General features: G+C 43.0%; 1 protein-coding gene across 1 annotated transcript in view; it reads left to right on the top strand.

The window, feature by feature from the left end:
• PARD3B (par-3 family cell polarity regulator beta) overlaps positions 1 to 26,967 on the top strand; it is a 622,948-nt gene that overhangs the window by 116,650 nt on the left and 479,331 nt on the right. The window contains exon 3 of the mRNA XM_081200610.1: positions 12,544 to 12,715. Within this exon, the coding sequence (XP_081056736.1) occupies positions 12,544 to 12,715 (172 nt within the window). The remainder of the gene's footprint in view (positions 1 to 12,543; positions 12,716 to 26,967) is intronic.

The raw sequence follows: 26,967 nt of genomic DNA on the forward strand, positions 1-26,967 counted from the left end.
AAAATGGGTTAATCCGTTCCCCCAAATAGCAATTTAACATGAATATTACTATCTAATGAGATCATTGACTCATAAAATGAAAGCAATAAACAATGTACTGCAGTCACACAATCAATCAGTAGCTGAACTGGGTTCCACACAGTCGCACACACACACACACACACACACACACACACAGAGAGAGAGAGAGAGAGCCACAAAAATGCAAAATAAATAGCAAAAACAGACAGACTTCAGCGTAACGCTCCAAACAGAAGTGTGGCACTCCCACTGTCAGTGTAACACTCCAAACGGAGAACGTTCACGCTCCGAAAAAAGTTCGCAAACTGGAACACTTACTTCCAGGTTGGCAGTGTTGTGGTTCCAACTTGTTTGAGTCCCAAGGTGTTTGAGAACCAAGGTACCAGTGTAATGTGACATGTGTTACTTTTAACTGCGTGGGAAAGTAAACTTGAAGGAGCAAACCCAAATCTATCAGAGCACGTACAAGAACATGAACGTGCCATTTTCTGTAGTGGTCCCAGTGTGATATACACACTGGAGGCCTGCACCAAAGGTATTCAGCAGCTTGAAAGGTAGATGTAATTTGCTAAATGATTGCCAAATTGAGGGACCCAAAGGGGTTCTGTCTGGCTCCCTCTTTGCTTGCTGTTCAGTGGGCAGTGAAAATGCATTTATTCCAGCAAACCTTTGGGGGATATAAACTGTGTTGGGACTACTGAGTGAGTACAAGTTATCCTTCTGAGGTTCTTTGCTGGCTTAGTCTGGCTGCCTTTAAGATTGCTGTTATTTTAATTATTTTAACCGGTGCAATTTTTATGAGCTTTATGGAGTTCTATTTTTAATAGAAAAGCAGGTTGCAAATATGAGGAAACATTGTCTTTAAGCGGTTCCCTGCATGTTTAGGATGTGCGAGCAGTTTTTATTTGTTTTTGAAAAATAAAAAGAGGGGAGAACATTTGACCACTTAATAAAAACAGGGATTTTGTGTCTTGTTCCAAGTTACAGTGGTGCCCCGCAAGACGAAATTAATTCGTTCCGCAATTTTTGTCGTCTAGCGAATTTTTCGTCTTGCGAAGCACGAAATCCCATAGGAATGCATTGAAAATCAATTAATGCGTTCCCATGGTCAAAAAAAGTCGAAACAAAGCCAAATTTGGTACAACAACAGTTTTTTAACTGCTCTTTAAAGTCACACATACTGTAAAGAGCAGTTCAAAAATTGAAGGGAAAATAAATTAACTTTATAAACAAAACATGTCTTTGTTTTTAGACAAAGGAAACAAAGCTGCGAGACGTTTTCGTCTTGCAAAGCAAGCCCATAGGGAAATTTCGTCTTGCGAGGCAAATCGAAAACGGAAAAACCTTTCGTCTAGCGAGTTTTTTGTCTTGCGAGGCATTCGTCTTGCGAGGTACCACTGTACAATGAAAAAAGAAAAGTGATCGGAAACCTGTGGTCCTCTAGATATTGGACTATAACTCCCATTGGTCAGCATGGTCAGTAGCAAAAGATAATGGGAGATGTAGTACGTCTGCATCGGAAAAAGCCATGGGGTTCCTGCCATGGTTTTGAATAATGCCTTGCTTTTACAGTAGTGGTCTTCACGGGGCTGAATAGATCAATCAATCAGTCATTTCACTGGAGAAACTCTGGAAATTTGCCAAGACTTGTGCATTCCGTCTTCCACTGTAACCTCTTTAATTATCTAATATGTTGTTAAAAGGAATATATTTATTTCTTTAAACGATTCTTAACCTGGCAGTACTTGAAAACTGATGAATTTAATTGCGTGTAGGTTCACTTGTGGGTTTCCCTCCCTCATTGATGGCGTCTCTCCTCCCTCTCCAGGCTTCAGAGATTGGGGAAGGAAGAGAAGTATCTCTCGGGCTCGACTTAAGTGATACTAAATTAGTGTAGTCACGTGTTGTTGTTGTTGTTTTTAGCGTACTCAGGAAGAGGTTAATAAGAATCTTACCTTTCTAACCTAATTGAAAGTGCTAATCTGGTTCCACATTTAAAAAAAGGAAAAACAAGTGCTTACGAAATGTTTGAAATGGTATACAATTGATATAAACTAATTGCCTTGAGTTACAATTATATAAATGCTTTAAAACACAACTGTTTCCCTCTCCACTTAAAGGTGCTAATTCCCCCCCCCCCCCGTTTGCTGAAGTGCTGAAACTTCAGTGTTTTAATTACATTTAGTAATTGGTTAAATCTTCCATTCCATGTATATTCTTCACCATTTTCATCTTTAGGGTTCAGGGTTCTATGTGAGACTGACATGCTTCCCCCCCCCTTTTTTTGCTTTTATTACTTACTTGTCTCAACTGATCCACAACTTTGTTATTTTTAAATATGTGTTTCTCAAGGCATATATTAAGATTTCCTCAGGTCCTTAAGGCTCTCTCTGTGTGTATGCACTCTGTTTACCTTCTTACACTTATGCTACATTTATTTCACCTGTGAGTAAATACAGTAAAGTTTCATTTAACCAAGAGACTCTGGGGGCAACCAAAATGTTCTCCTTAAACTTTATTAAATTGCTGAAAAGGAGGAGATTTTGATAACAGAATGTGAACTACCATATATACTTGAGTATAAGCCGACTTGAATATAAGCCGAGACACCTAATTTTACCACAAAAAACTGGGAAAACTTATTGACTCGAGTATAAGCCTAGGGTGGGAAATGCAGCAGCTACTGGTAAATTTCAAAAATAAAAATTGATACCAATAAACTTACATTAATTGAGGCATCAGTAGGTTAAATGTTTTTGAATATTTATTTCAAAGAAAAACAGCAAATTAGCTCTGTAAGTAGAAAAGAGGGTCAACGAAAACAATATGGTATCAACAATAACTTTAAAAGTACAAAAACCGTGAGGGGACGTTTTATCATATGTGGTGGAATTGTAATGAAATTTTAAAAAATTTGGGAAATGATATACAATTAATTGAAGAAAATGTTCCATCTAACATTTGTTAAAAAACCTGAAGCATTTTTGTTAGGGATTGTAGGAAAAGACCTGCCAAAGAAGTTGAAAAATATTTCATGTATGTGACAACGATGGCGAGAGTCTTAATAGCACAAGGATGGAAGACTGAAGAAACTCCAACTAAAGAATCATGGCAAGAGAAACTGACAGACTATGCAGAATTGGCAAAATTGACACATAAACTACGGGACAAGGATAACTGTGACTTTAAAGATGAATGGGAACCTTTTACAAAGTATCTAAAGATGCAACAAAGTGAATTGGACTCATTGGCAGGTTTTGAATAAACACTCACAAACCTTTTATTGATAATAACCAGTTAGACAAATTAAGGATTTATATATCTTTGTAATAGGGACGCGGGTGGCACTGTGGGTAAAACCTCAGCGCCTAGGACTTGCCGATCGCATGGTCGGCAGCTCGAATCCCCGCGGTGAGGTGCGCTCCCGTCCCAGCGCCTGCCAACCTAGCAGTTCGAAAGCACCCCCGGGTGCAAGTAGATAAATAGGGACCACTTACCAGCGGGAAGGTAAACGGCGTTCCGTGTGCTGCGCTGGCTCGCCAGATGCAGCTTGTCACGCTGGCCACATGACCCGGAAATGTCTGCGGACAGCGCTGGCTCCCGGCCTATAGAGTGAGATGAGCGCACAATCCTAGAGTTTGGCAAGACTGGCCCGCACGGGCAGGGGTACCTTTACCTTTTTTTACCTTTACATCTTTGAAATATGCAGAGAATGGCACATAGAGAAACCAGAGATTGCAACTGAGGGAAGTCGGGGAGGGGGGTTGTTTTATGGGAGGGAGGGGGAGGGGGAAATGGGGGGGATTAAGGTGATATGTTTTAAGATAATATGTTTTGTCTAAATTCCTAATAATTTTTTAAAAAATAAGTACGAAAACCTTCATCTCTCTCCCTTCTCACTGTACTCAAACTACTCCCTCTTCCATTCCTCAGCTGCCTCATGAGAGCTCTCAAATATTCCACAGTACTTTACTCAAACCTCTTGTTCTTGTTGTTTAGTCGTTTAGTAGTGTACGACTCTTTGTGACCCCATGGACCAGAGCATGCCAGGCACTCCTGTCTTCCACTGCCTACCGCAGTTTGGTCAGACTCATGCTGGTAGCTTCGAGAACACTGTCCAACCATCTCGTCCTCTGTCGTCCCCTTCTCCTTGTGCCCTCCATCTTTCCCAACATCAAGGTCTTTTCCAGGGAGTCTTCTCTTCTCATGAGGTGGCCAAAGTATTGCAGCCTCAGCTTCAGGATCTGTCCTTCCAGTGAGCACTCAGGGCTGATTTCCTTCAGAATGGATAGGTTTGATCTTCTTGCAGTCCATAGGACTCTCAAGAGTCTCCTCCAGCACCATAATTCAAAAGCATCAGTTCTTTGGCGATCAGCTTTCTTTATGGTCCAGCTCTCACTTCCATACATCACTACTGGGAAAACCATAGCTTTAACTATACGGACCTTTGTTGGCAAGGTGATGTCTCTGCTTTTTAAGAATCTTACCATTGTTTAAAACTGCCAGTTTCCCCCGTCCCCTCCAGCCTTTCAGTGTTTCTCCCTTCTCACTGTCATGCCACGTTCACTACTCTTGTGCAACCTGACTTCACTTTTGCTTGCTGCCTTTATGCAAATCGAGGATTGTGATGCGGCAACTACAAATCCTCCAGTGGGAGCTGCCACCATGAAAGCCTTTCTTCCTGGGAAAAGATAGGTATCTTGTGGACCATAAGCTAATTCTGGACCAAACTTCACAAGCCCACAGGTTTCATTTTTAAGGAAGGAAACCTCAACGGATAAAAGGGATGCTGGTGCTATCTTACCCAACGTTTCCAGCAGTGATGACAACAGAACACAGGTGCTTCCCCCTCCCCCAAAGGGCCTCTCTACCCCACTGGCTACGGACGCGGATGGTGCTGTGGGTTAAACCACAGAGCCTAGGGCTTGCCGATCAGAAGGTCCGCAGTTCAAATCCCCGCGACAGGGTGAGCTCCCGTCGCTCAGTCCCTGCTCCTGCCAACTTAGGAGTTCGAAAGCACATCAAAGTGCAAGTAGATAAATAGGTACCACTCTGGTGGGAAGGTAAATGGCGTTTCCGTGCGCTGCTCTGGTTCGCAAGAAACGGCTTAGTCATGCTGGTCACATGACCCAGAAGCTGTATGCCGGCTCCCTCAGCCAGTAAAGCATTCCTAAACCTAAAGGGTGTTTTTTTTTTAAAGGAGCACTGCCGCGCATGCGTCGGAATGCCTGGGCTTCTTTAAGCATTTGCACGCATGCAACTGTGGGGCTCTTTGCACAAGCACAACATTGCCGCTGTCGGTGGAAGAAGGAGCAGCCCGAAAGGGCTGCTTTCAGGCTTCTCGTTCCTCCTCCCCCGCCTGACAGTGGCAAAGGCAGAGGAGGAGGAAGGAGCAGCCTTAAAGGGCTCCTTTTGGGATGCTCTTCCCTCCGCCGCCACCTGCCTCACTCGAATATAAGCCATGGGGGGCTTTTTCAGCATAAAAATATGCTGAAAAAGTCGGCTTATACGCGAGTATATACGGTAATAGACGTGACAAATGTAAACTCAGTGGGCAGAGCAAGAGACTCTTAATTTCAGGGTTTGGGGTTTGAGCCCCATGTTGGGCAAAATTATTCCTGTATTCCAGGGTGTTAGACTATATGACCGTCACAGTCCCCTTCAACTCTACAATTCTGTGATTCTATGAACCTTTGACATAGTATGCAATAACTCCTATTATTTATTTATATTGGGGGGGGGATTTGTATGCCACCCATGCATAAAACATCAAGCTGGTGTGCAACGGTATATACAGAGAATTGGAAGGGACCCCAAGGGTCATCTAGTCCAATACAGGACTTGCAACTAAAGGTGGCCACCCAACCTCAGCTTAAAAACCTCCAAAGAAGGTGTGTCCATTCTACTGCTAAACAGCTCTTAACTTTCAGAAAGTTCTTCCTGATATTTAGTGAGAACTTCCTTTCATGCAACTCTATTGGTTTGGGTCCTACTCTTCAGGGCAGGAGAAAACAAGCTTGCTCCATCTTCCATGTGACAACCCTTTAGGTGTTTAAGATGATATGATGGCTATCATATCTTCTCTCAGTCTCCTCTTATCCAGGCTAAACAGACCCAACCCCCTCAACCTTTCATCCTAAGGCTTAGTTTCCAAAACCCTTGATCATCTTGGTCACCTTCCTTGGCACACGTTCCAGCATGTCAACATCCCTCTTAAATTGTGGTGCCTAGAACTGGACACAGTACTCCAGGTGTGGTCAGACCAAGGCAGAATAGAGTGGTACTATTACATCCTGTGGTGTAAACCACCAAGCCTTGGGTTTGCTGGTTGGAAGGTCGGCGGTTCGCATCCCCGTGACGGGGTGAGCTCCCGTTGCTCGGTCCCTGCTCTTGCGACCTAGCAGTTCGAAAGCACATCAAAGTGCAAATAGATAAATAGGTACCGCTCCGGAGGGAAGTTAAATGGCATTTCCGTGCGCTGCTCTGGCTTTATCAGAAGCGGCTTAGTCATGCTGGCCACATGACCTGAAAAAACTGTCTGTGGACAAACGTCGGCTCCCTAGGCAAGTAAGGCGAGATGAGCGCCGCAACCCCAGAGTCGTTCGCGACTGGACTTAACTGTCAGGGGTCCTTTACCTTTTTTTTTATTACGTCCTTCAACCTGGACACTAGTCTTCTGTTGATGCAGCCTTGAATAACATTGCTTTTTTTGTTTGTTGCTACTGTTTCACACTGTTGACTCATGTTAAGCCTGCGGTCTATTGTAGTAATGTTGTGTTCGTAGCACAGTCCATTAGCCCCAGCTAGCATGGCCAGTGGTCAGGAATGATGGGAGTTGAAATGGATTATATCTCTTCCAGTCAGTGAAAGACTCAGCCCAGCCACTACCACAATTTTACAGGCTAAGAATGTTGCGTGTCTAGACCCCTTGTGAAGAATAAAGCACACCAGGACACAGATATTAGGTTAATGCTATTGGGCAAATTTTGGCCACAGCTTTATTGATTACAGACAGTGAGTGGTATTGGCTTAGGCATTGAATGGGCCCGACTATATCTGACTCCTGCCCGTTGCACAGGGAGTCCGGTAAGGGTAAACCACCAGCAGGGGGGAGCCCAGTCGATGCAGACCAACTCAAGCTCCCCCAGATGTTCCCAACGGGGTTGTGTCAAGGCCCTAGCCCTGCCCTGGGCTTCGGAGAAGATCCACACCCCTGGATTCCTTTAATGGAATACCCTTAAGCTTGGTGATAGCCACACCTCCCCATCCTAAGGTCAAACAATGCCTAACCACAAAACCTTACAATGTTGTGACGATTGCTACAAGGTAGGCGAAAACCAAATGGCCCCATGCCAATTTTGCCAAGTGGAAAAAATCCTACCAGGCCCCTCAACGGCGACCAACTGAGGTCCATAGCAAGGCCATTGAAGAAAAACCTGTAAAATAGGGAGGGAGGGAGTTTGAAGAAGTGAGCCAAGAGGAAGCCCTCTGGCTCGCACCTCAGCTTAAATGGCCCCGGCCAAGCCCCCCGCCAACCAGCGGATTGGCTGGCTGGTCAATGACACAGCCAGGATCCCCCGGGCAACGTGGGACTTTGTCCCCCCACCCCCAGAGGAGAGTGGGTGGCCATGCGGTCCACCACAATTCCTCCCCACAGTACAACTCTGGTCCTAAAGCAGTTGCCATACACCTATTGGTCGTAATTGGGCATCTTCTATGGCTTGCAGGTGATTGTTCGAGTTGAATAGCTTTTAACAGTCTGCTTATTTGGAATAACAACGCTTGCTGCTGCTCTTGATGTTGCTTTTCTACAGCTGTATTTGTTAATGTGCGTTAATGATGTTTTGCAACTGATGTTTTACATTGTTGCTTTGCGGTTTGATGTTGCCGTTTGCCGTTAGCTCTTTTTATGAGGAATGGCAGAGTGTTGATGTTAAATAAAAATAAACACCACGCAGAACTTAAATTGGATGGCAAGAGACCTGCCAAAAGTATGCATGCTTTATTTGAAGAGGGGCACAATGTTACCACCCTAATTATCATGCATGTGGATGCTACTAAAATATGTCTTTGTGAACATGAGCTGACACCCTTTCTACAACCAAATTATAAATGAGTAGGAGACCCAAAAATGTCAATTTCTTTTGAGACGTTAAATTTCACTCCCCCCTTGCTTCTTTCTTTCTTTCCTTATTTTTCCACCCAGTTCCTTATTTCACATTGTTTCCTTGCCCCGGGCAAATGGCTTTCCTTAAATATTTGTCTTTTTGTTCTGTTATTTTACTAACCCTAGTGTATCATTGTGACATAGATCTTCAAAGTGACAAAGAGAATGAGATGTTACAGTAGTATTTTAAATGTAAGGAAACAGCACTCCTACCTTTCTCTTCTTGGCTTATACAAGCATCCGAAGAGAGTTAAATTTGCACATGTAACATTGCATTCCGCTTTAATTTAGCTGAAGTAACTGGAATACAGGAATTCCCCCTTTGAGTGGAAGACGCTCCCACACATGCAAGCCCCCCCCTCCAATTTCTGCCCAGTCTGCCCCCCCCACCCGTAGCAATCCTGTGCCATTCCAAAAGGTCTTTCCCCCTGCAGAAACTACTTTTGAGGGGGTGTGCTGGGTTGCACCTCGAGAGTGGAGGCGCGAAAGCCATGGCACCCCAAAAGATCCCTGCTCTCTCTTTCTTGCTTCCTACCCTTTTAACAACGTTGTGACCCTGAAAACCATTTTAGGCCTTGTTCCTTCCAACGGGTGAACTCTAGCCCAATGGTTGCCATTAATTTGATTTGAACTGATTTTATAATGAAATGGTTTTAGAATGTTGTAATATTTTACTGTTGTCAGCTGCTCTGACCCTGGTTTTGACTGGGGAGGGCAGCATATAAATAAAATTTTTTTGTTGTTGTTGTTTAGTCGTTTAGTCGTGTCCGACTCTTTGTGACCCCATGGACCAGAGCACGCCAGGCACTCCTGTATTCCACTGACTCCCACAGTTTGGTCAGACTCATGCTGGTAGCTTCGAGAACACTGTCCAACCATCTCATCCTCTGTCGTCCCCTTCTCCTTGTGCCCTCCATCTTTCCCAACATCAGGGTCTTTTCCAGGGAGTCTTCTCTTGGGACCAGTTTACCATTGAAGTCGCCTTACCTTACCCACTCAGCCACTTTGATAAGCGGAATTACAGGTGCTACAGGGGTCAGCAAACTTTTTCAGCAGGGGGCCGGTCCACTGTCCCTCAGACCTTGTGGGGGGCCAGACTATATTTTGGGGGGAAATAATGAACGAATTCCTATGCCCCACAAATAACCCAGAGATGCATTTTAAATAAAAGGACACATTCTACTCATGTAAAAACACGCTGATTCCTGGACCATCTGTGGGCAAGATTTAGAAGGCGATTGGGCCAGATCTGGCCCCCGGGCCTTAGTTTGCCTATCCATGTGCTACATAATATCCATTCTGCATTTGGAAGAAATCAATATTTTGATGTGGAAGCACCCACAGTTTGGAACATCCTGCCTATTGACAAAGGACAGATCGTGAAGCTGAGGCTCCAATACTTTGGCCACCTCATGAGAAGAGAAGACTCCGTGGAAAAGACCCTGGCAGTGGAAAACAGGAGTGCCTGGCGTGCTCTGGTCCATGGGGTCACAAAGAGTCGGACACGACTAAACAACTAAACAACAACAGCCTATTGACATCAGGCAGGTTCCTGCACTGTGCTCTTTTCAGTGCTTGCTAAAAACATTTTCCATCTTCCATGATGGATGCTATTGTTGAAATTCCCCATGTTCTCTTAAGGTTTCTATTGATCCCATATCTTCAGGCAGGTATCTATTGCATTATTATGTTTCTTGTAGCTTTCCCTGTTGTTGTTGTTGTTGTTTTAAAAAAACTTTTTATTTATGTATAAGCAAAAGCTATTATAAAGAAAATATAAGCAGAAAAACAGACAGCCTGACAGCTGTTCCATGATCAAATAATCAAGCATTTCTGGAAGTTCTCACCAACATACACTATTGTAATATTGAATTGAAGACACAGTGCTCTTTCCCACTAATATCCCAATATAAATCAAACTTGGCAAAGCTGTGGCAGGAATTATAATGGGAGAATATCCATGTTTGGTTATTTTATTCCAAGCCCCAAAGTATGTTTTCTAATTGTCACGGGTCTAAAGTATTTACTTTGTTCTATAAGCCTTTGAGATGTCCACTGTAAAACACCTGCTTCGTAAAACCAAGATATTGTTGATGGTATAGTTTCATTATCATTGACCATTGCTGCTTTAGATATAGTACTTCTTCTTTTTTTATCAGTAAATGTGTTTAGTTTTTTAGTTTTTTCTTTTTTATTCAAAATTATAACAAGACATATTATCCAGAAGCATATCATCCTTGTTCCCCCCCCCATTTTTCCTCCCTCTCCCCCCTCCCACACAACCCCCCCCCCGCGGTTTCCCTCAGTTCCAGTCTTTGGTTTCTCTGAGAATGCTGTTTTCTGCATGTTACAAAGTTGTATAGATCCTCAAACTATTTAGCTGATTATTATCAATAAAAAGTTTGTGAATGTTTATTCAAAACCTGCCAAGGAGTCCAGTTCGCTTTGTTGCGTCTTCAGATACTTTGTAAAGGGTTCCCATTCATCCTTAAAGTCACAGTTATCCTTGTCCCATAGCTTATATGCAGTTTTGCCAGTTCTGCATAGTCCATCAATTTTTCTTGCCATGATTCTTTAGTTGGGGTTTCTTCAGTCTTCCATCCTTGTGCTACCAGAACTCTCACGGCCGTTGTCGCATACATGAAGATGTTTTTCAACTTTTTTGGCAGGTCTTTCCCTACAATCCCCAACAAAAATGCCTCGGGTTTTTAAACAAATGTTAAATGGAAATGTTAATGGATATAGTACTTCTGTCTATCGCTGCAGCACCATGTGATAAAAAATAAACAGCTGCTAATTCTACTACTTGTAGTCTTGTATGTTTTCCTTTTTTCTTTTTTTTTACAGAATATTATCTGGGCCATCTTCTTTATTTTGCTGTATTTGTTTTCTCTCAATGCAGGATGCACAGATATGATGATTTGTTATTTAGAAGGTACTCTATATCTTATCACACAAACACATATTGTGTGGTCCAGTTCTTTTCAGTTGGGGATTTCTACATAGTAGTTTCTTATTTCAGCTTGATGAACGGTGACCTCTTCATCTCCCCCCCCCCACTTTTGTTTTCTTTTCTGTAATAAATCTGATTTCATTTACAATGCTTCCCCAGTCTACTCTGTTTGTACATGTGCTTGCCTTCGATGACCTTTCCTCTGTGCTTTTGGCATTTCCCTGCCCCCTTTTATATTCTGCTTCCTGGGTATTAGCCACCTCAATTCCCTCAGTTATCCACCGTCTATTGTATCAAAGTGCTATACGATATTTATCTTTACCGTCTGTATGGGCAACACAGCTCCCACTGTCATTTCTAGAAGCTTCCTGTCCCACCCCCCAATTTGTTTTCCCCACATACCTTTGTTATTTTGCCTCAAACTGTTCTTATCTACTTGCTTGAAGACTTGAACATGAATATGTTCCCATTATTGTTGCCTTTAGTCTGTGTTCATGCCCTGTTAAAACTAAACAAAACATCAGAACAACATTGATTATGCTTTGGTGGCCTGCTTATAGATTCCTCCTACCTGTTCAGAACTATTTATTTGTAGAATGGTTCTTTCTGTTTACCTTTTGGGTACCGTAAGATGAACGCTTTACATTTGGTCTTCACGTATTTTTCTCTGTTTTACAATATACCTTGAGATATCTCTTAGGACAGCTTTTGATCTGCACTTCTTGCCAGTTCATTTTGAGGCTTAGTTCAAGGTGCCAGTTTTTATATTTTAAAATACAGAGGGGAAACTGTCTGTGGACAAACGTTGGCTCCTTTGGCCAGTAAAGCGAGATGAGCGCCGCAACCCCAGAGTCATTCGCGACTAGACTTAACCACAGACAGTTTTTCCAGGTCATGTAGTCAGCATGTTTAAGCTGCTTCTGACGAAACCAGAGCAGCGCACGGAAACACCATTTACCTTCCCGCCAGAGTGGTACCTATTTATCTACTCACACTTTGACGTGCTTTCGAACTGCTAGGTTGGCAGGAGCAGGGAATGAGCAACAGAAGCTCACCCCGTCGCGGGGATTCGAACCGCCGACCTTCCGATTGGCAAGCCCAAGGTTCAGTGGTTTGCACCACAGTGCCATCCGTGCTGTTAAGTTACTTGTAGGATAATACTTTTTTTTAAAAAAAAGTAATAAAATACTGTCACATTCTATTCTAGAGAGTCCATCCTCACATTTGCAGATGAATCAGAAATGGGGGTGGGGGTTACTGGTGCTGGGGCTGTCAGGCGAGAAAATCCTCATGTCATCATGAACATAGAGTTCTTTGGATTCAAGTCGTAATTAGTTGTGTTTCCATGAGGGGACCCCCTTCTCGTTATAAAAGTTTCATAAAGTAACATTTCATTTTGCAGTTGATTGCTGTGTACGACGAGCAAGAGTCCGTCTCCAAGTCTGAGGACGCCAGTGCTAGTTTGACAAATGGAAACAGCCCTGATGCTTTCGAGACAGATGTAGCTGCCCAGCTGGCTGCATTTCAGCCAATCAGAGGAGAGATTGAAGTGACACCCTCCGCTTTGAGACTAGGTATGTGCGTATGCATTTTTAGATTGATCATTATCTTGGATGAGAGGTATGCGCTGTTTCTGCACTTCTGTGGGGGCATTTGTCATCTTCTGGGTTTGTGCACACTGATAAAAACATACTTGGAAGAAGAAGAAGAAGCAGCATCTCCCATTCTTATCAGCCTGCCAACTTGCTAACGTCATTGGCTAATGCATTATTCCAAATTCCGTATCTTTTACGGATGAAACAACAAAAGAGAGGGCTTTTTTCTTTTTTATATTGATGCCACAGCTGTGATATGCTATTCCAAGGGAGTTGTGCATCTAGCACCAACTTTGTTGTCTTCTAGACATTGTAAACTCAGAGATTTCCAGGGGCTGTGTGCTTTTATCTGTTGGCTAGTTTACATGTGTACTTGTTTTAGGTTTTTTTAAACCTCCTTGTAATAATTGATTTATGTTTTAAATAACTAAATAAACTGCTATAATATTTTAATAACAATACCATGCATAATATATGTGAATCATGCCAATTGGACATATTTTCTGTAATTTCTCTTACAGTATACATGATTTATTCCACTATTTCTGTTGTTTTTGGAGAAAGCTATATGCAAGGCACTGTGGTTTCTTAAGTTAGCAAATCTCCTGGTTTCTGAAATCTCAGCATGCTACTCACAAGCATATCCGAGACCGTAAGAAGTGGAAATTACTGATGTAAACTAAAATTAAAGATGGCATTCTTAAGAAGCTGAACTACATAGCAAATTCCAGCATCTGAGGATGTTTTTGTAATTCTACATGATTGTGGAAACATAATACATAGGAATATATGTATTCCTTGGATGCTGATGACATGAAGAAAATTCTGTAGTGCTGACTGACTAGTACCTGTCAAATTGCTAAAACATCAAAAGTCCTTGGCATAAGGTGCCAATAAAACTCTATATCATCATCATCATCATCATAAGCCATCCATCTCACAGTGTTGCCCCAGCCACTCTGGGCGGCTTCCAGCAAATTAATAATAATAAAATAAAACAAATGAATAAATTTTGCCAAGGGAAGCAAAAATGTAGACCTTGCCCCCATATTTTAGTATGGTGTGTGTGTGTGTGTGTGTGTGTGTGTGTGTGAAGACCAAGGAAGTATTATTTCATACGATAGTTTTCTAGACTCTGGGGCTCTTTAATGCAAATAATTTCCACTCCCCCTTAGTGGCACTTTATGCTTCCGGGTTGGCGCGATCTGGAAATGGCGGATTCCCTCCGAGCTGCGGAGGGAATCGGCTCAACTGAGGACGGGTCTTGCCGCGCCGGCGACGCGGGGACCCTCAAAAACCGCAGGCGCTGAAGCCTGCGGACTGAAGACTCGGTGGGCACCTTAAGCGCCCCCCCGATTCACGAAGAGCCTTTTTAAAGGCTGCGGAGAGGATACGGAGGGTGGCGTGGTGCTGAGAGTCGATCGCTACCTCGGTTGAGCGAAGCCGCGAGCCATGACTGGAGAGCGCTGATTCCCTTCCTTGAAATTCGGACTGAAAAGAACAACCCGTGAGTAAAACGGAATTGGACTTTATGAATATTATCCCGTGAATTTGAGACGACCGGGGGGTGTGCTAAAAGGAAGTCCGCACCCCCCTTCTTGCAGACGATCTAAAGCAACGATATAAGAACTAAGCTGGAGTGCCTACCCTTTGTGGGGTGAGTTGAAAAAGACATTAACTTCCAAGATTTGGCAAAAAGAAATTTTGAGATGGAGAGTGGAGTGCTGGAAGCTTTCTTTCAGTTGTAAACAACCCCCCCCCTCCCGGGCCCGGGAGCGTCCTGCTTTTGAGCTTGTGGAAGAGGTGCAGAGTTTGACAGCTGTCAAAGCTGTCAAACGGACAATTTAAGTGGAAAAATCGTTATTTAAGATCCCTCTGGATTAAAATGAGTTGCAATTGAGTTAAAATTGTTGGAAACAAAGTAATAACAATAAGTTGGAGGATTGTTGGAGAAAGATTACTAAGTAACTAGATTCCCTCTAGGGGGAATTCTGTGAAATTACAATGGCTGTGGATGGAAAGTTACTAGTGGAAATCGAAAGAATGTTTCATCTGGTGGGAGTCTTACAAGAGCAGAGTCTGGCTATGAATAAACAACTTATGACCTTGACTTCTGGAACAAGCAGCTCTGCTGAATGTATTGAGGACCTGGATGAGAAAGAATCCACAGCTGAATCGGAAATGATATCTAAAGAAGTGGAAGAGACTAAACAAGAAAAAGAGAAAGTAAAGTTGGAAAGTACCAACCAGAAGCTGACATCTGTGGAATATAAACAAGGAGACTTTTGGATTACATCTAACACAAATCTGCGAAAGATGCAAAAGATGAAGGAGGAGGCCCCGGAAGTTTATGGAACACAGGAACTTAAAATAAAGAAATATGATGGGGGCCTCCACCTTGACTTTGACTCTGAAGATGCAGACTTTGTGGAAATTTTCCAGCAGCTGTTTCCAAATGTTCTTGTGGAAAGAGAATATGGTTGGATGGTGACAGAACTTTTTCGAGACTCGACGACCGACATAAAGGATTACCAACAAGACCGGCGGAGAGGGACTGAAAGTGACTTGAAAGCCTCGGACGTGAGGAACCCAGGCTAAGAATTGATATTTTGGATATGTACTGGGAAGGGACGAAAACCGGGGATGGGAGGGAGGGAAGAATAGAATTGTAAAAACACTCAAGACCTTTGGGTTTAGTTAATATGACTTCTATTTAAGACAAATTGGGAAATCAATGGAAGAGTCCAACTTAGAAAAAATTTATTATTTTTTTTATAAAAGAGGTAATTTTAAGATGATTAAGAAGAGAAATACCAATTTGCTGACACAATTCTGGGAATGGGGATGCATGAAGGGGGGTGGGGGGAAGTCAGGGAACAAGGTTAGGAAAGTAGGATTTTCTGAAATTATACATGTTTTTGTCTTTTGTCTTTTTTGTGTGTATTTGTCTTTATAAAAGGTGAAAAACCAATAAAAATTTCTATAAAAAAAAAGGAAGTGGAACTTGAAAGTGTGTGCCCTTGTTTTGTCTTTCTCCTCATACTTTTAGGGAATATTTATTATTCAACATTTATTGTTGAATATTTCTTGCAAACACACTCCACTCACAGGGACACTACAGTGCCATCTGGTTGACCTTGTCACTGACCACTTTTTCCTACCTCTCCTTCTATTCCTCCTTACAAGTTCTGGAGTCAGAACTCGGGACGGTAACTCTCAAGTGTTCATTCATATTTGTAAAAGCTCACTTTCCTAAGTGAGCAGAGCATATTTGTGATAGTGAGAAAGATCAAATTGGCATGTGAGAAATGGTAAATTCTGGAAAGGGGTCCCCGAGATATATGCTGGTCTACAGCTCATGTGTCTTGTGCAGGTATAGGGTGGAATATAAATTCAATTAATAATAATGATGATGATGATGATGATGATATGTGTGTGTAGGGGGCCGCTAGGGGCGCCTTGGAAGATGGCCGACAATACCATCTCTCCGGCTCACACGAGGTAATTAAGAGGCTGATGATAAAATAAATTAGCCTCCCGAATTCTTCCCAGGGGATGGGAAGATGCTGCCTCGTCCGCAGTTGCCAATAGATCACCCCCGAGTTCGAAAGAAGGAGGGGTGGGGACACTGGACGGAAAGCCCTCGAGTGAGTTTCTGGATCTCCCGGATGCTACTTCTGAGTGCGACCCTAGTTGCATTGCTTAAGATAAAATAATTGGAGAAAAGTAAATACACATGTTTCGAGCGAAGGAAAGGGTGTACTGACTGCTAATTAAATCTAATTTGTTTGGTCAAACTCATGCTGGTAGCTTCGAGAACACTGACCAACCATCTCGTCCTCTGTCGTCCCCTTCTCCTTGTGCCCTCCATCAGGGTCTTTTCCAGGGAGTCTTCTCTTCTCATGAGATGACCAAAGTATTGGAGCCTCAGCTCCACGATCTGTCCTTCCAGTGAGCACTCAGGGCTGATTTCCTTCAGAATGGATCGGTTTGATCTTATTGCAGTCCATGGGACTCTCAAGAGTCTCCTCCAGCACCATAATTCAAAAGCATCAATTCTTCGGCGATCAGCCTTCTTTATGGTCCAGCTCTCACTTCCATACATCACTACTGGGAAAACCATAGCTTTAACTATACAGACCATTGTCAGCAAGGTGATGTCTCTGTTTTTTAAGATGCTGTCTAGGTTTGTCATCGCTTTTCTCCCAAGAAGCAAGCATCTTTTAATTTTGTGACTGCTGTCACCATCTGCAGTGATCATGGAGCCCAAGAAAGTAAAATTTCTCACTGGCTCCATTTCTTTCCCTTCTATTTGCTAGGAGGTGATGGGACCAGTGGCCATGATCTTCGTTTTTTTGATGTTGAGCTTCAGACCATATTTTGCGCTCTTCTCTTTCACCCTCAATAAAAGGTTCTTTAATTCCTCCTCACTTTCTGCCATCAAGATTGTGTCATCTGCATACCTGAGGTTGTTGATATTTCTTCCGGCAATCTTAATTCCGGTTTGGGATTCATCCAGTCCAGCCTTTCGCATGATGAATTCTGCATATAAGTTAAATAAGCAGGGAGACAATATACAGCCTTGTCGTACTCCTTTCTCAATTAACTTTCCCATGGAACTAGCCAGAGGTAATTCCTAGGCTTAGGTTTCTATCCAACTAAATTATTGAATGCAAGGAAAGGCTTTTCTATGTGCAGAGGAACTTCCTTTCTCTCTCTTGCCGCTGTGTTTCCTCTGCTCTGGAGGACTGGGGAAAACCAACTGGGAACAGCAACTGCAGTGTGGAAAGTGGGCAACACAGTAGTATTCAATTTCAAAAGGCAAAACTCCTCAAGAGTGAGAAGAATATTTAGAATATTGTTGAAAGGGAGAGTCAAGAGGGTCAAATCTCTCCTCAAGATGCTTGGAAGCTTTTTAAAACCATGATGATAGAAGCTTAGCTGGAATGTGTATCACAGATTAGGAACAGAACCACTAAATCCAAGACGATGCCAGCATGATTAATGAACAGAGAAGAAAGCTATAAAAGGCAAGAAGGTTTACTTTCGGAAATTGAGGGAGACGAAAGAGGAGCACAAACTCTGTTGAAACCAATGTAAGTTGACAGGAAAATAAAGAAGAAAAAAGAATTTGAGGAACATACTGCTAAAAACATTAAGGATAACAATAAAAATATACTTTTAATACATGAGAATCAGGAGGCTAGGGAGACTGCAGAGAAATTAAATGATTTAGTTGTGCCTCTCTTCACTGCAGAAGATATTGGGCAGAATCCTGCTCCTGAACTGACTTTTTTGGGAAAGGTGTTTGAAGACATGAATCAAACAGAGGTGACAAGTGATGAGGTTTTAGGGTCTGTTGAGAAATAAAAATGAGCAAGTCACTGGGCCCAGATGACACCTACCCGAGAGTTTATAAAGAAAATGACTCAATATGAAACTATTTTCTAAAAAAGAAGCAGCAGCAAACTTTCCGTAAAAACGAGCTCCATTGCACAGGATTGGGAAACAGTCAATGTCACACTGATTTTCCAAAGGGGACCCAAAGCTAATCCAGGTAATCACATGCCAGTTAGCTAATGTGAGGTGAAAAACAGTATTTGTTGGTGGAGAGCAGAAATCGGTGAATTTTTTAAAAGAATAGAGGAGCAAGATTTCAGAGGAAGAATCAACATGTCTTGTACACCTGCCTTGGCGAGTTCCTTGAGACCTGGCTGGTTCCCCTTACAGACTGGAAACTATGAGGCTACAGAGAGGAGGAGGAGTAAGCAGAAAGTTCTAACAATGGAGATGGGTGGGAACCCCAATGTTTAGCATTGGGACTGGCGCCATATCACTTGTTCACTTCCCTACATACTTTTAAAACATGAATGGTAAAAGCAGTCATGATACGCTGGGCTCAGGACATTGGTCACAACACACTTATGAGTGAATGGAAAAGGCTATGGAAAGAGGACATTAGATTTACCACCTGCTACAACCTTAGAGAGAATGTTTTAAAGATGCAATACAGATGGTACCTAATCCCGGCCAAGTTGGCCAAAATGTATAAGAAAAGCACAGACAGCTGCTGGAGGTGTAAAGAGGGGAATGGTACCTTCATACATATGAGGTGGGAGTGTAAGAAGTTAAGAGAATTCTGGGATGTCATCTATAACGAAATTATAAAACAATGTTTAAACTCTCTTTCACAAAAACCCCGGAAGCCTTTCTGCTCAGTATCATGTTTGCAGAAATCAAGAAAATTTGTAGACCCTTATTTATGTATGCCACCACAGCAGCAAGAATCTTGATAGCCAAAAACTGGAAAAGCAATATTATCCCCACCAAATCCCCATAAGAAAAATGATTGAATATCTACATCTTGCAGAATTAACAGGGAGAATAAGAGGAAAGACTATTCAAAAAGTTAACAACGAATGGTCAACTTTTAAAGAATATCTCAAAAACTATATGGACAACACAAGTCTCCTGGCAGATATAGATTAATTCTTGAAAACAGAGGAAAGGTATGATAAAATCTGGTTAGATAAATACAAAAGAAAAGTAGAATAACAAATACGAAATGTGCACAGAGTTAAGTTTCGTAACAAGGTACAAAGAGAAGAGTTGGAAGTCTATTATGTGTGGTGTACATGTAGGATATGTCGGTATGTGAGATATGTATTATATGTAATGTATGTAGTGTATTTGTTAAGTTTTTTGTTACCTGACGTACAATAAATAAAACGTGAATAGAGAAATAGTGTTGGAAGTTGTCCTCTCAAGTTCAGTAACTGGCCAAACCCATGCCAATTCATCAGGGAGTAAGGAGGTTACAGAGCATGTCTGGTGCTGAAGCTGCTTTTAGATGACTCCAACTACAAATATGGAGGCTGCTGAGGAGGCCAGACACCATCTTGGCTGCGAGTCCTGGAAGACCTGGCTCCCTCCTTGCTGGCCTTTTCCAACCTGGTGTAGGAGGTCAGAGCCCTGACTGACTCCAGCTACAAAAGCTGCTGAACAGACTCTTGGGCTGTGGTATTGTTTAGGGTATTTTGTTGAGGTTTGTTGTTGTTATTTATCCTAAATTTTGTATCTTTATTTTTTGATCTTATTATGATTTATGTGGAAGTTGTTTCAATTTGGTTGTGTGCTTTTCGATCTGTTTTATTTACAGTGGTACCTCAGGTTAAGTACTTAATTCGTTCTGGAGGTCCGTACTTGAAACTGTTCTTAACCTGAAGCACCACTTTAGCTAATGGGGCCTCCCGCTGCCGCCGTGCCGCCGGAGCCCGATTTCTGTTCTCATCCTGAAGCAAAGTCCTTAACCTGAGGTACTATTTATGGGTTAGTGGTGTCTGTAACCTGAAGCGTATGTAACCTGAAGCGCATGTAACCTGAGGTACCACTGTATTATGTTCGTAATTATGTAAACCTTCTCATGTTGTAAGCCATCTTGAGCATGGTTTTATCTAAAGAAAGGTGGCACAGAAATAAAATGCTGACGATGAGGTACTTTAAGTCTTTCACAAGGCCTAGTTGCTTCTGTTACTAAAATTCACAGAACTAAAAAAACTCTGGCTACTAGAAAGTCCAGATGTTCAATGAATGCATGCAAATAGATTCAAGGACTTTCCCCTTCATTACTCAGTATTTTTGTCTTGATGGTGTGGTATAAAGCTTACTTGGTTTTGAAAATCCGACTGACCAATTTCTAGCTATCATATCTCTCTGTTAATAAATATTCTGCTATTGTTTACATCTCTCAACGCCATCCTGCCCCCCACTATTAACAGTTTAAATCCATAATGCAGATGAAAATCGTTTTGTCCTATTTCTGCATGACTGGAATACAATCTGACTTACTAAATTATGGGTGAACTGACCCTGCTTAGGATATTTTTTTTAAAAAAACCAAACACAAAGTGTTGGAGAGTGGTTTTAATTAGAACAGATATGTGGCTAATCATATCACAGATACAGAAGAGAGAAAAGTGTGATTGGAATAGAATATCTACATATTAGTCTGCTCTATGTAACTTTCTTGATTAAGTACTATAATCCAGAGGTTTTGCATACACATGCACAACATATATTTACTTTGGGAACTTTCCTTACAGCAGTTCCACACTAAATGAAGGGCACTTTCTTCCTGCTTGTACATCAGAGTTACAGTGATGGCCCCCATGCCCAACACTTGAAGTGTGGTTGCCATAACCTTACGAACATGCAGCTGAGACAAGATGAATACTTTGATGTGCTTGCCAATCAGAAGGTCGGCGGTTTGAATCCCCGCGATGGGGTGAGCTCCCGTTGCTCAGTCCCTGCTCCTGCCCACCTAGCAGTTTGAAAGCACGTCAAAGTGGAAGTAGATAAATAGGTACCACTCCGGTGGGAAGGTAAACAGTGTTTCCATGCACTTCTCTGGTTCGCCAGAAGCGGCTTGGTCATGCTGGCCACATGACCCGGAAGCTGTACGCCAGCTCCCTCGGCCAATAAAGCGAGATGAGCACCGCAACCCCAGAGTCGGTCACATCTGGACCTAATGTTCAGGGATACTGTTACCTTTACTCAGAGTAGAACCATTGAAATAAATATCAATAACAACAACAACAAAACCCAACCGAACATCCTAAACAATATCACAGTCTGAAAGCTGTTCAGCAGTTTTTGTAGATGGAGTCAGTCAGGGCCCTGCAATCCTCAGCTTTTGTAGTTGGAGTCATATAAAAGCAGCTTCAGCACCAGACATGCTCTGTAGCCTCCTGGCCTCCTGTTGTAGATTGGCAGGAACCATCTTCCCATGCTTTAGCGCTGTTAAAACATCAAGCATGGGTTTGGCCAGCTAATTTCAGTGGGTCTTTTTGTAAGCAGAACTTAGTTGGATGAACCCGAGTTGTTCCAGCTGATTGGTCTAGTATCCTTGTCCTTGAGACTAAGCATTGGCTCTCCGACTTGGCTGCATAACGCAATGTGACATAATGAGTGCTGAATAATTAAAACACAAGCTGAAAAAGAAAATCAGGCTGCATAGAAAGCAGGATTTATTCTGGCAATTAAAAAAAAAAAGTTTGTCAAGTGTTTAGTACTTGGCACTGAAGGGGTAATTAGAGCTGGCATCAACCCCAGTTCCTCCATTAGAAAAGGAAGCTCAAGCGCTACATTGCATTCCTTGGTCTCCGCCACGCTAAACTTTTTACTATCATTTCTTACTAATAGGGAAGAGTCTCAAGAGGCAGAAGGCGTGCCTGCAAGTTGGAAAACTTAGGGGGAAATAATAAAATGCAATGGTTTGGCCAAAATCTGCTCCTTGGTATAAGAACTCAGTTTCCTTTTTCATCCACACCCAGCCAATACAATATTTAGCCTACAAATTATACTGTAGAGCAGTGCTTCCCAACTGGTGGTTCATGTAACTCACCCAGGGTGTGATGGCCTGGGAATCGGATTCAGAGGCTGAACCTGAGGAATCCCTGCCTCCAGGACCAGCTGAGCCCGGGCTGGGGCTTGAGCCTGAAGGGTCCTCACCTGTGCTGGATCCTCAGGTGCAGGCACCAGCTGAGTCTGCTCTGGCTCCTGAGGTGATGGAGGACCCATTGCCTACAGGTGCTCCACTCTCAGCCCCATCAGGGGAAGCTGAGGTTGCCTCTGAGTCCAGTAACCCTCCAGCCTCTCCTGAGCTGCAGAGGCTCAGGGCAGAGAGGCGGAGGGAACTAAATTCCCGCAGGAGGAGTGCTCACCTCCAGGCCAGGAGAGGCGAGTCACCTGTGGACTGGGGCCGCCCTATGCCTCGGGGCAGATAAAAAGCCAGCCAGCCCCAGTCCCAAGTTGCGGGAGCAAGATTGTTGGTAACCTGTTCCTGCTGGCACCCTGTCCTGCTCTTCTGCCAGGGTTCCTGACCTCCACCGACTCCTTGTCTTGGACCCCGCTTCAGCCTTGATGGACAGCCCCCATACCACACCCTCGACCTTGGACTGGACTCAGACCACGCTGCATGGTAACCCCCCGGGACCAGCGCACAGGGGCTCCGTGGCGCGTTCCCATCAACTGTCTGGGGCACCCTGCTTTGCGGGAGCATGATGTCGCTTGGGTCATGTGACTCACACCGGAAGACGTGTGACACAGTTTTGCCCTGGGACACGTTGGAGGGCATAGCAGCACCGTTCACATAGCAAAAACTACCATAAATATATCAACAGTTTCTAAAGTAGGGGTTGCATGGCTTGGCTTTTGAAAAACAGGCGGTCTGCAGTACTTAGCTAATTGGGAACTGCTGTCATAGAGGAAAGGGATAGCGTTTGCTTGGTCAACTTGCCATTGGCATCCAAACGACACATGTAAAACAAAGAAAATGGGTAGGGCTATTATAATTTCTTATAACTGAGAGCTACTTGAACTGAGGTTAGCGGGTACTTGATACGAGTGTGGAGTAAACTTTAACTTAAGCTGCAATCTTATACCCACCTAACCTGGAAGTAGGCAACACTGAATTTGATGGGTCTTAGTTCTGTGTAGATATGGACTACTGCAATGCGCTCTACGTGGGGCTGCCTTTGAAGGTGACTCGGAAACTGCAGTTAATCCAGAATGCGGCAGCTAGACTGGTGACTGGGAGTGGCCACCAAGACCATATAACACTGGTCCTGAGAGTCCTGCATTGGCTCCCAATATGTTTCCGAGCATAATACAAAGTGTTGGTGCTGACCTTGAAAGCCCTAAACAGCCTTGGCCCAGTATACCTGAAGGAGCGTCTACACCCCCATCGTTCAGCCTGGACACTGAGATCCAGCACCGAGGGCCTTCTGGTGGTTCCCTCACTGTGAGAAGTGAGGCTACAGGGAACCAGGCAGAGGGCCTTCTTGGTAGTGGTGCCCACCCTGTGGAACGCCCTCCCATCGGATGTCGAGGCAATAAGCAACTTATCTTACTTTTAAAAGACATCTGAAGGCAGCCCTGTTTAGGGAAGTTTTTAATGTTCAATGCTGTATTGTGTTTTTAATATTCTGTTGGGAGCCGCCCAGAGTGGCTGGGGAAACCCAGCCAGATGGGTGGGGTATAAATAATATAGTAGTAGTAGTATAAGATTGCACTGGCTGTCACATGCCACAATAGGCAAGTATTGATGCTCATTTGCTGCCAGTTACATCTTCCCCGGTGTGAGCAGAAGAAGCAAGCCTGAAAGCCACATTTAAGCTTGTGTTTTTATTACATCAGGGATGCAGGGTGGTGCTGTGGGTTAAACCACAGAGCCTAGGACTTGCCGATCAGAAGGTTGGTGGTTCGAATCTCTGTGACAGGGTGAGCTCCTGTTGCTTAGTTCCTTCTCCTGCCAACCTAGCAGTTTGAAAGCACGTCAAAGTGCAAGTAGATAAATAGGTACCGCTCCGCTGGGAAGGTAAACGGCATTTCCGTGCGCTGCTCTGGTTTGCCCGAAGCGGCTTAGTCATGCTGGCCACATGACCTGGAAGCTGTACGCCGGCTCCCTCAGCCAATAAAGCGAGATGAGTGCCGCAACCCCAGAGTCGGCCATGACTGGACCTAATGGTCAGGGGTCCCTTTACCTTTACATCTTCCCCGGTGGGAGCAGAAGAATCAAGCCTGAAAGCCACATTTAAGCTTGTCTTTCCATTACGTCCAAAACAAGGTTTGTGGTTTGTTGATCCATAAGAAGCTGTGATCTATAAGCCAACAACAAACCATGGTTTAAGGCTCATTGGCACTTGTGGCTTGTTAGGGGGCAACAAACCGCAGTCAAGGGTTCAGGTGTAATGGAAAGCCAAGATTAATGGCGTCATCTTGGTTTGTTTCTTCCACGCTAGAAGAATGAAGTGGAAGTGATTGGGCAATGCACACTATCTTGCTGAATGATCTCAGTGAACCAATGACAGGACAGAAGCCAACTGGAATTTGGAACCTCTGTATTGATGATCAAACATTTTTTATCAGCGAGCCAATCTGAATGCATTTTCTCAAGAGTGTATTTCAAACACACACACTTGCACACATAAACCTGCACATTTTTATTATACGTATATCATGCCAAATTCCAAATTCACGTACATTTATTTGTGTCTATATTAGTCAAAAATAGAACACTGCATTTTTAAATCCTCTAGCTAATATTGCAGATGCGTTCCGGTTTCATAAACCTACTTCCAGTTGTTTGTAAGTGATAGAAAATCGTTTTGGGCCAATTAGCATTCATTCTTGGCACTACTCCAAGGGTAAATTAATTTTGGAAATAGTTGAAAAGCGGTAGTTGAAAAGCGGGGGGGGGGGGAGGGATTTCATTTCTAGTGTTTTAAGTTAAGTTTTTTAATTTAAAAAAATCACCACATTTACCATATTAGACAGAAGAAAGACTAGTTCCCCCCCCCCCTTAACTTCACAAGACTTCAGCTGACACAGCATGGTAGCTGCTTTTCTGAATTATCTGAAGTTTTTTGGCTGGTCTTGAAGATGAATGACATTTAGAGTACATTGGCAATGATAAAAGTACAAACGAATTTGAGGACCTGTTGGAGATATGCTACAGTAGTTTAAAATGTCTTTTATTGCATACGGTAATCCAAGCTATGGTTTATAGGGATTATGTGGGCTCCCACAAGAGGACCTTACAGCTGTTTTGCTCCACCTAGTTTCCTTTTTTTTTCTGTCAAGGGGGTGCAAGTCTATCTCCTGGAGCCTTCACATTCATGTCAGAGTTTGGTTTACCGTACTATGTGAAGCAGCTCAGTGCAATACAGTCATACCTTGGTTCTCTAACAGAATCCGTTCTGGAAGTCTGTCCAACTTCCGAAAACATTCAGAAACCAAGGCGCAGCTTCCGATTGGCTGCAGGAGCTTCCTGTGGAGAGCCAGCGTGGTGTAGTGGTTAAGAGCAATGGACTCATAATCTGGGGAACCGGGTTCGCTTCCCCACTCCTCCACATGCAGCTGCTGGGTGACCTTGGGCTAGTCACACTTCTCTGAAGTCTCTCAGCCCCACTCACCTCACAGAGTGTTTGTTGTGGGGCAGGAAGGGAAAGGAGAATGTTAGCCGCTTTGAGACTCCTTTGGGTAGTGATAAAGTGGGATATCAAATCCAAGCACAAACTGCGTCGGATGTTCGGCTTCCAAAAAACTTTCGCAAACCAGAACACTCACTTCCGGGTTTGTGGCGTTCAGGAGCCAAAACATTCGAGCCACAAGGTGTTCGAGTACCAAGGTACGACTGTATACAAATTATCAAAATGGCATCAAAGTTGAGCAAAATAATAATAATAAAGGTTTAAAAGGGCTGTACGCAGAAAAGTTATCTATTTGCTTGTTTTTACTTTTACTCTATAAATGAAGCTTCCTGGGCATTAAATTCAAACAGTATTTGTTTATACAGTGCTACCTCAGGTTATGTACTTAATTCGTTCTGGAAGTCCGTACTTAACCTGAAACTGTTCTTAACCTGAAGCACCACTTTAGCTAATGGGGCCTCCTGCTGCTGCCACGCCACTGGAGCACGATTTCTGTTCTCATCCTGAAGCAAAGTTTTTAACCTGAAGCACTATTTCTGGGTTAGTGGAGTCTGTAACCTGAAGCGTATATAACCTGAAGCATATGTAACCCAAGGTACCACTGTAATAACAAATATTTTACCCCATTTCTGGATATTCCTAGTTCCCCTTTAATGCACACTGTTACCATGTTCCATTGATTCAACACCTCTACATACTTTCCCTAATCCTTCTGCACAGTGGTTAGATTGATCACATTACACTGCTCCAACATTTTTCTCAATTTCTATTTAACTTATTTGGTTTCTGTGTATTCTTCCATGCTTTGGCATACATACTACTTTGCAATAATCCCAAACACAATGGTAACTTAGCCAATTGCAAACACAAAACTGTGGTAATTCAGGAACTGTTGGAGGACTCCTAAGAAGTTCTGATTTTCTTTTTCTTTTTTAAATAACTTTTAATTAAGTTTTCCATTCAACAATCCAATCATATCACATCAGTTATTCCAAATTGTACCAATACATATCATAAAGTCCAAATATTTTGCCAAATTTTAAATTTTTGTTGGGGGTTCCCATGCTTCAAGTTCAATAAGGGTCCAATCATCTCATATTTCTGCTGCTTTTGATGTTCACAAGTCCCATCTTCCAATCTTCTTGTTGTTATCGTTTTTCTTCTTAATAACCTCTGAGTTGTTTCCACAGGCGAGTTAGAAGCAAGCATTATTATGTTTTTTATGTTCTGATTTTCTGT

The sequence above is a fragment of the Podarcis bocagei genome (assembly GCF_964188305.1).
Source record: "Podarcis bocagei genome assembly, chromosome: 1".
Taxonomy (NCBI): domain Eukaryota; kingdom Metazoa; phylum Chordata; class Lepidosauria; order Squamata; family Lacertidae; genus Podarcis; species Podarcis bocagei.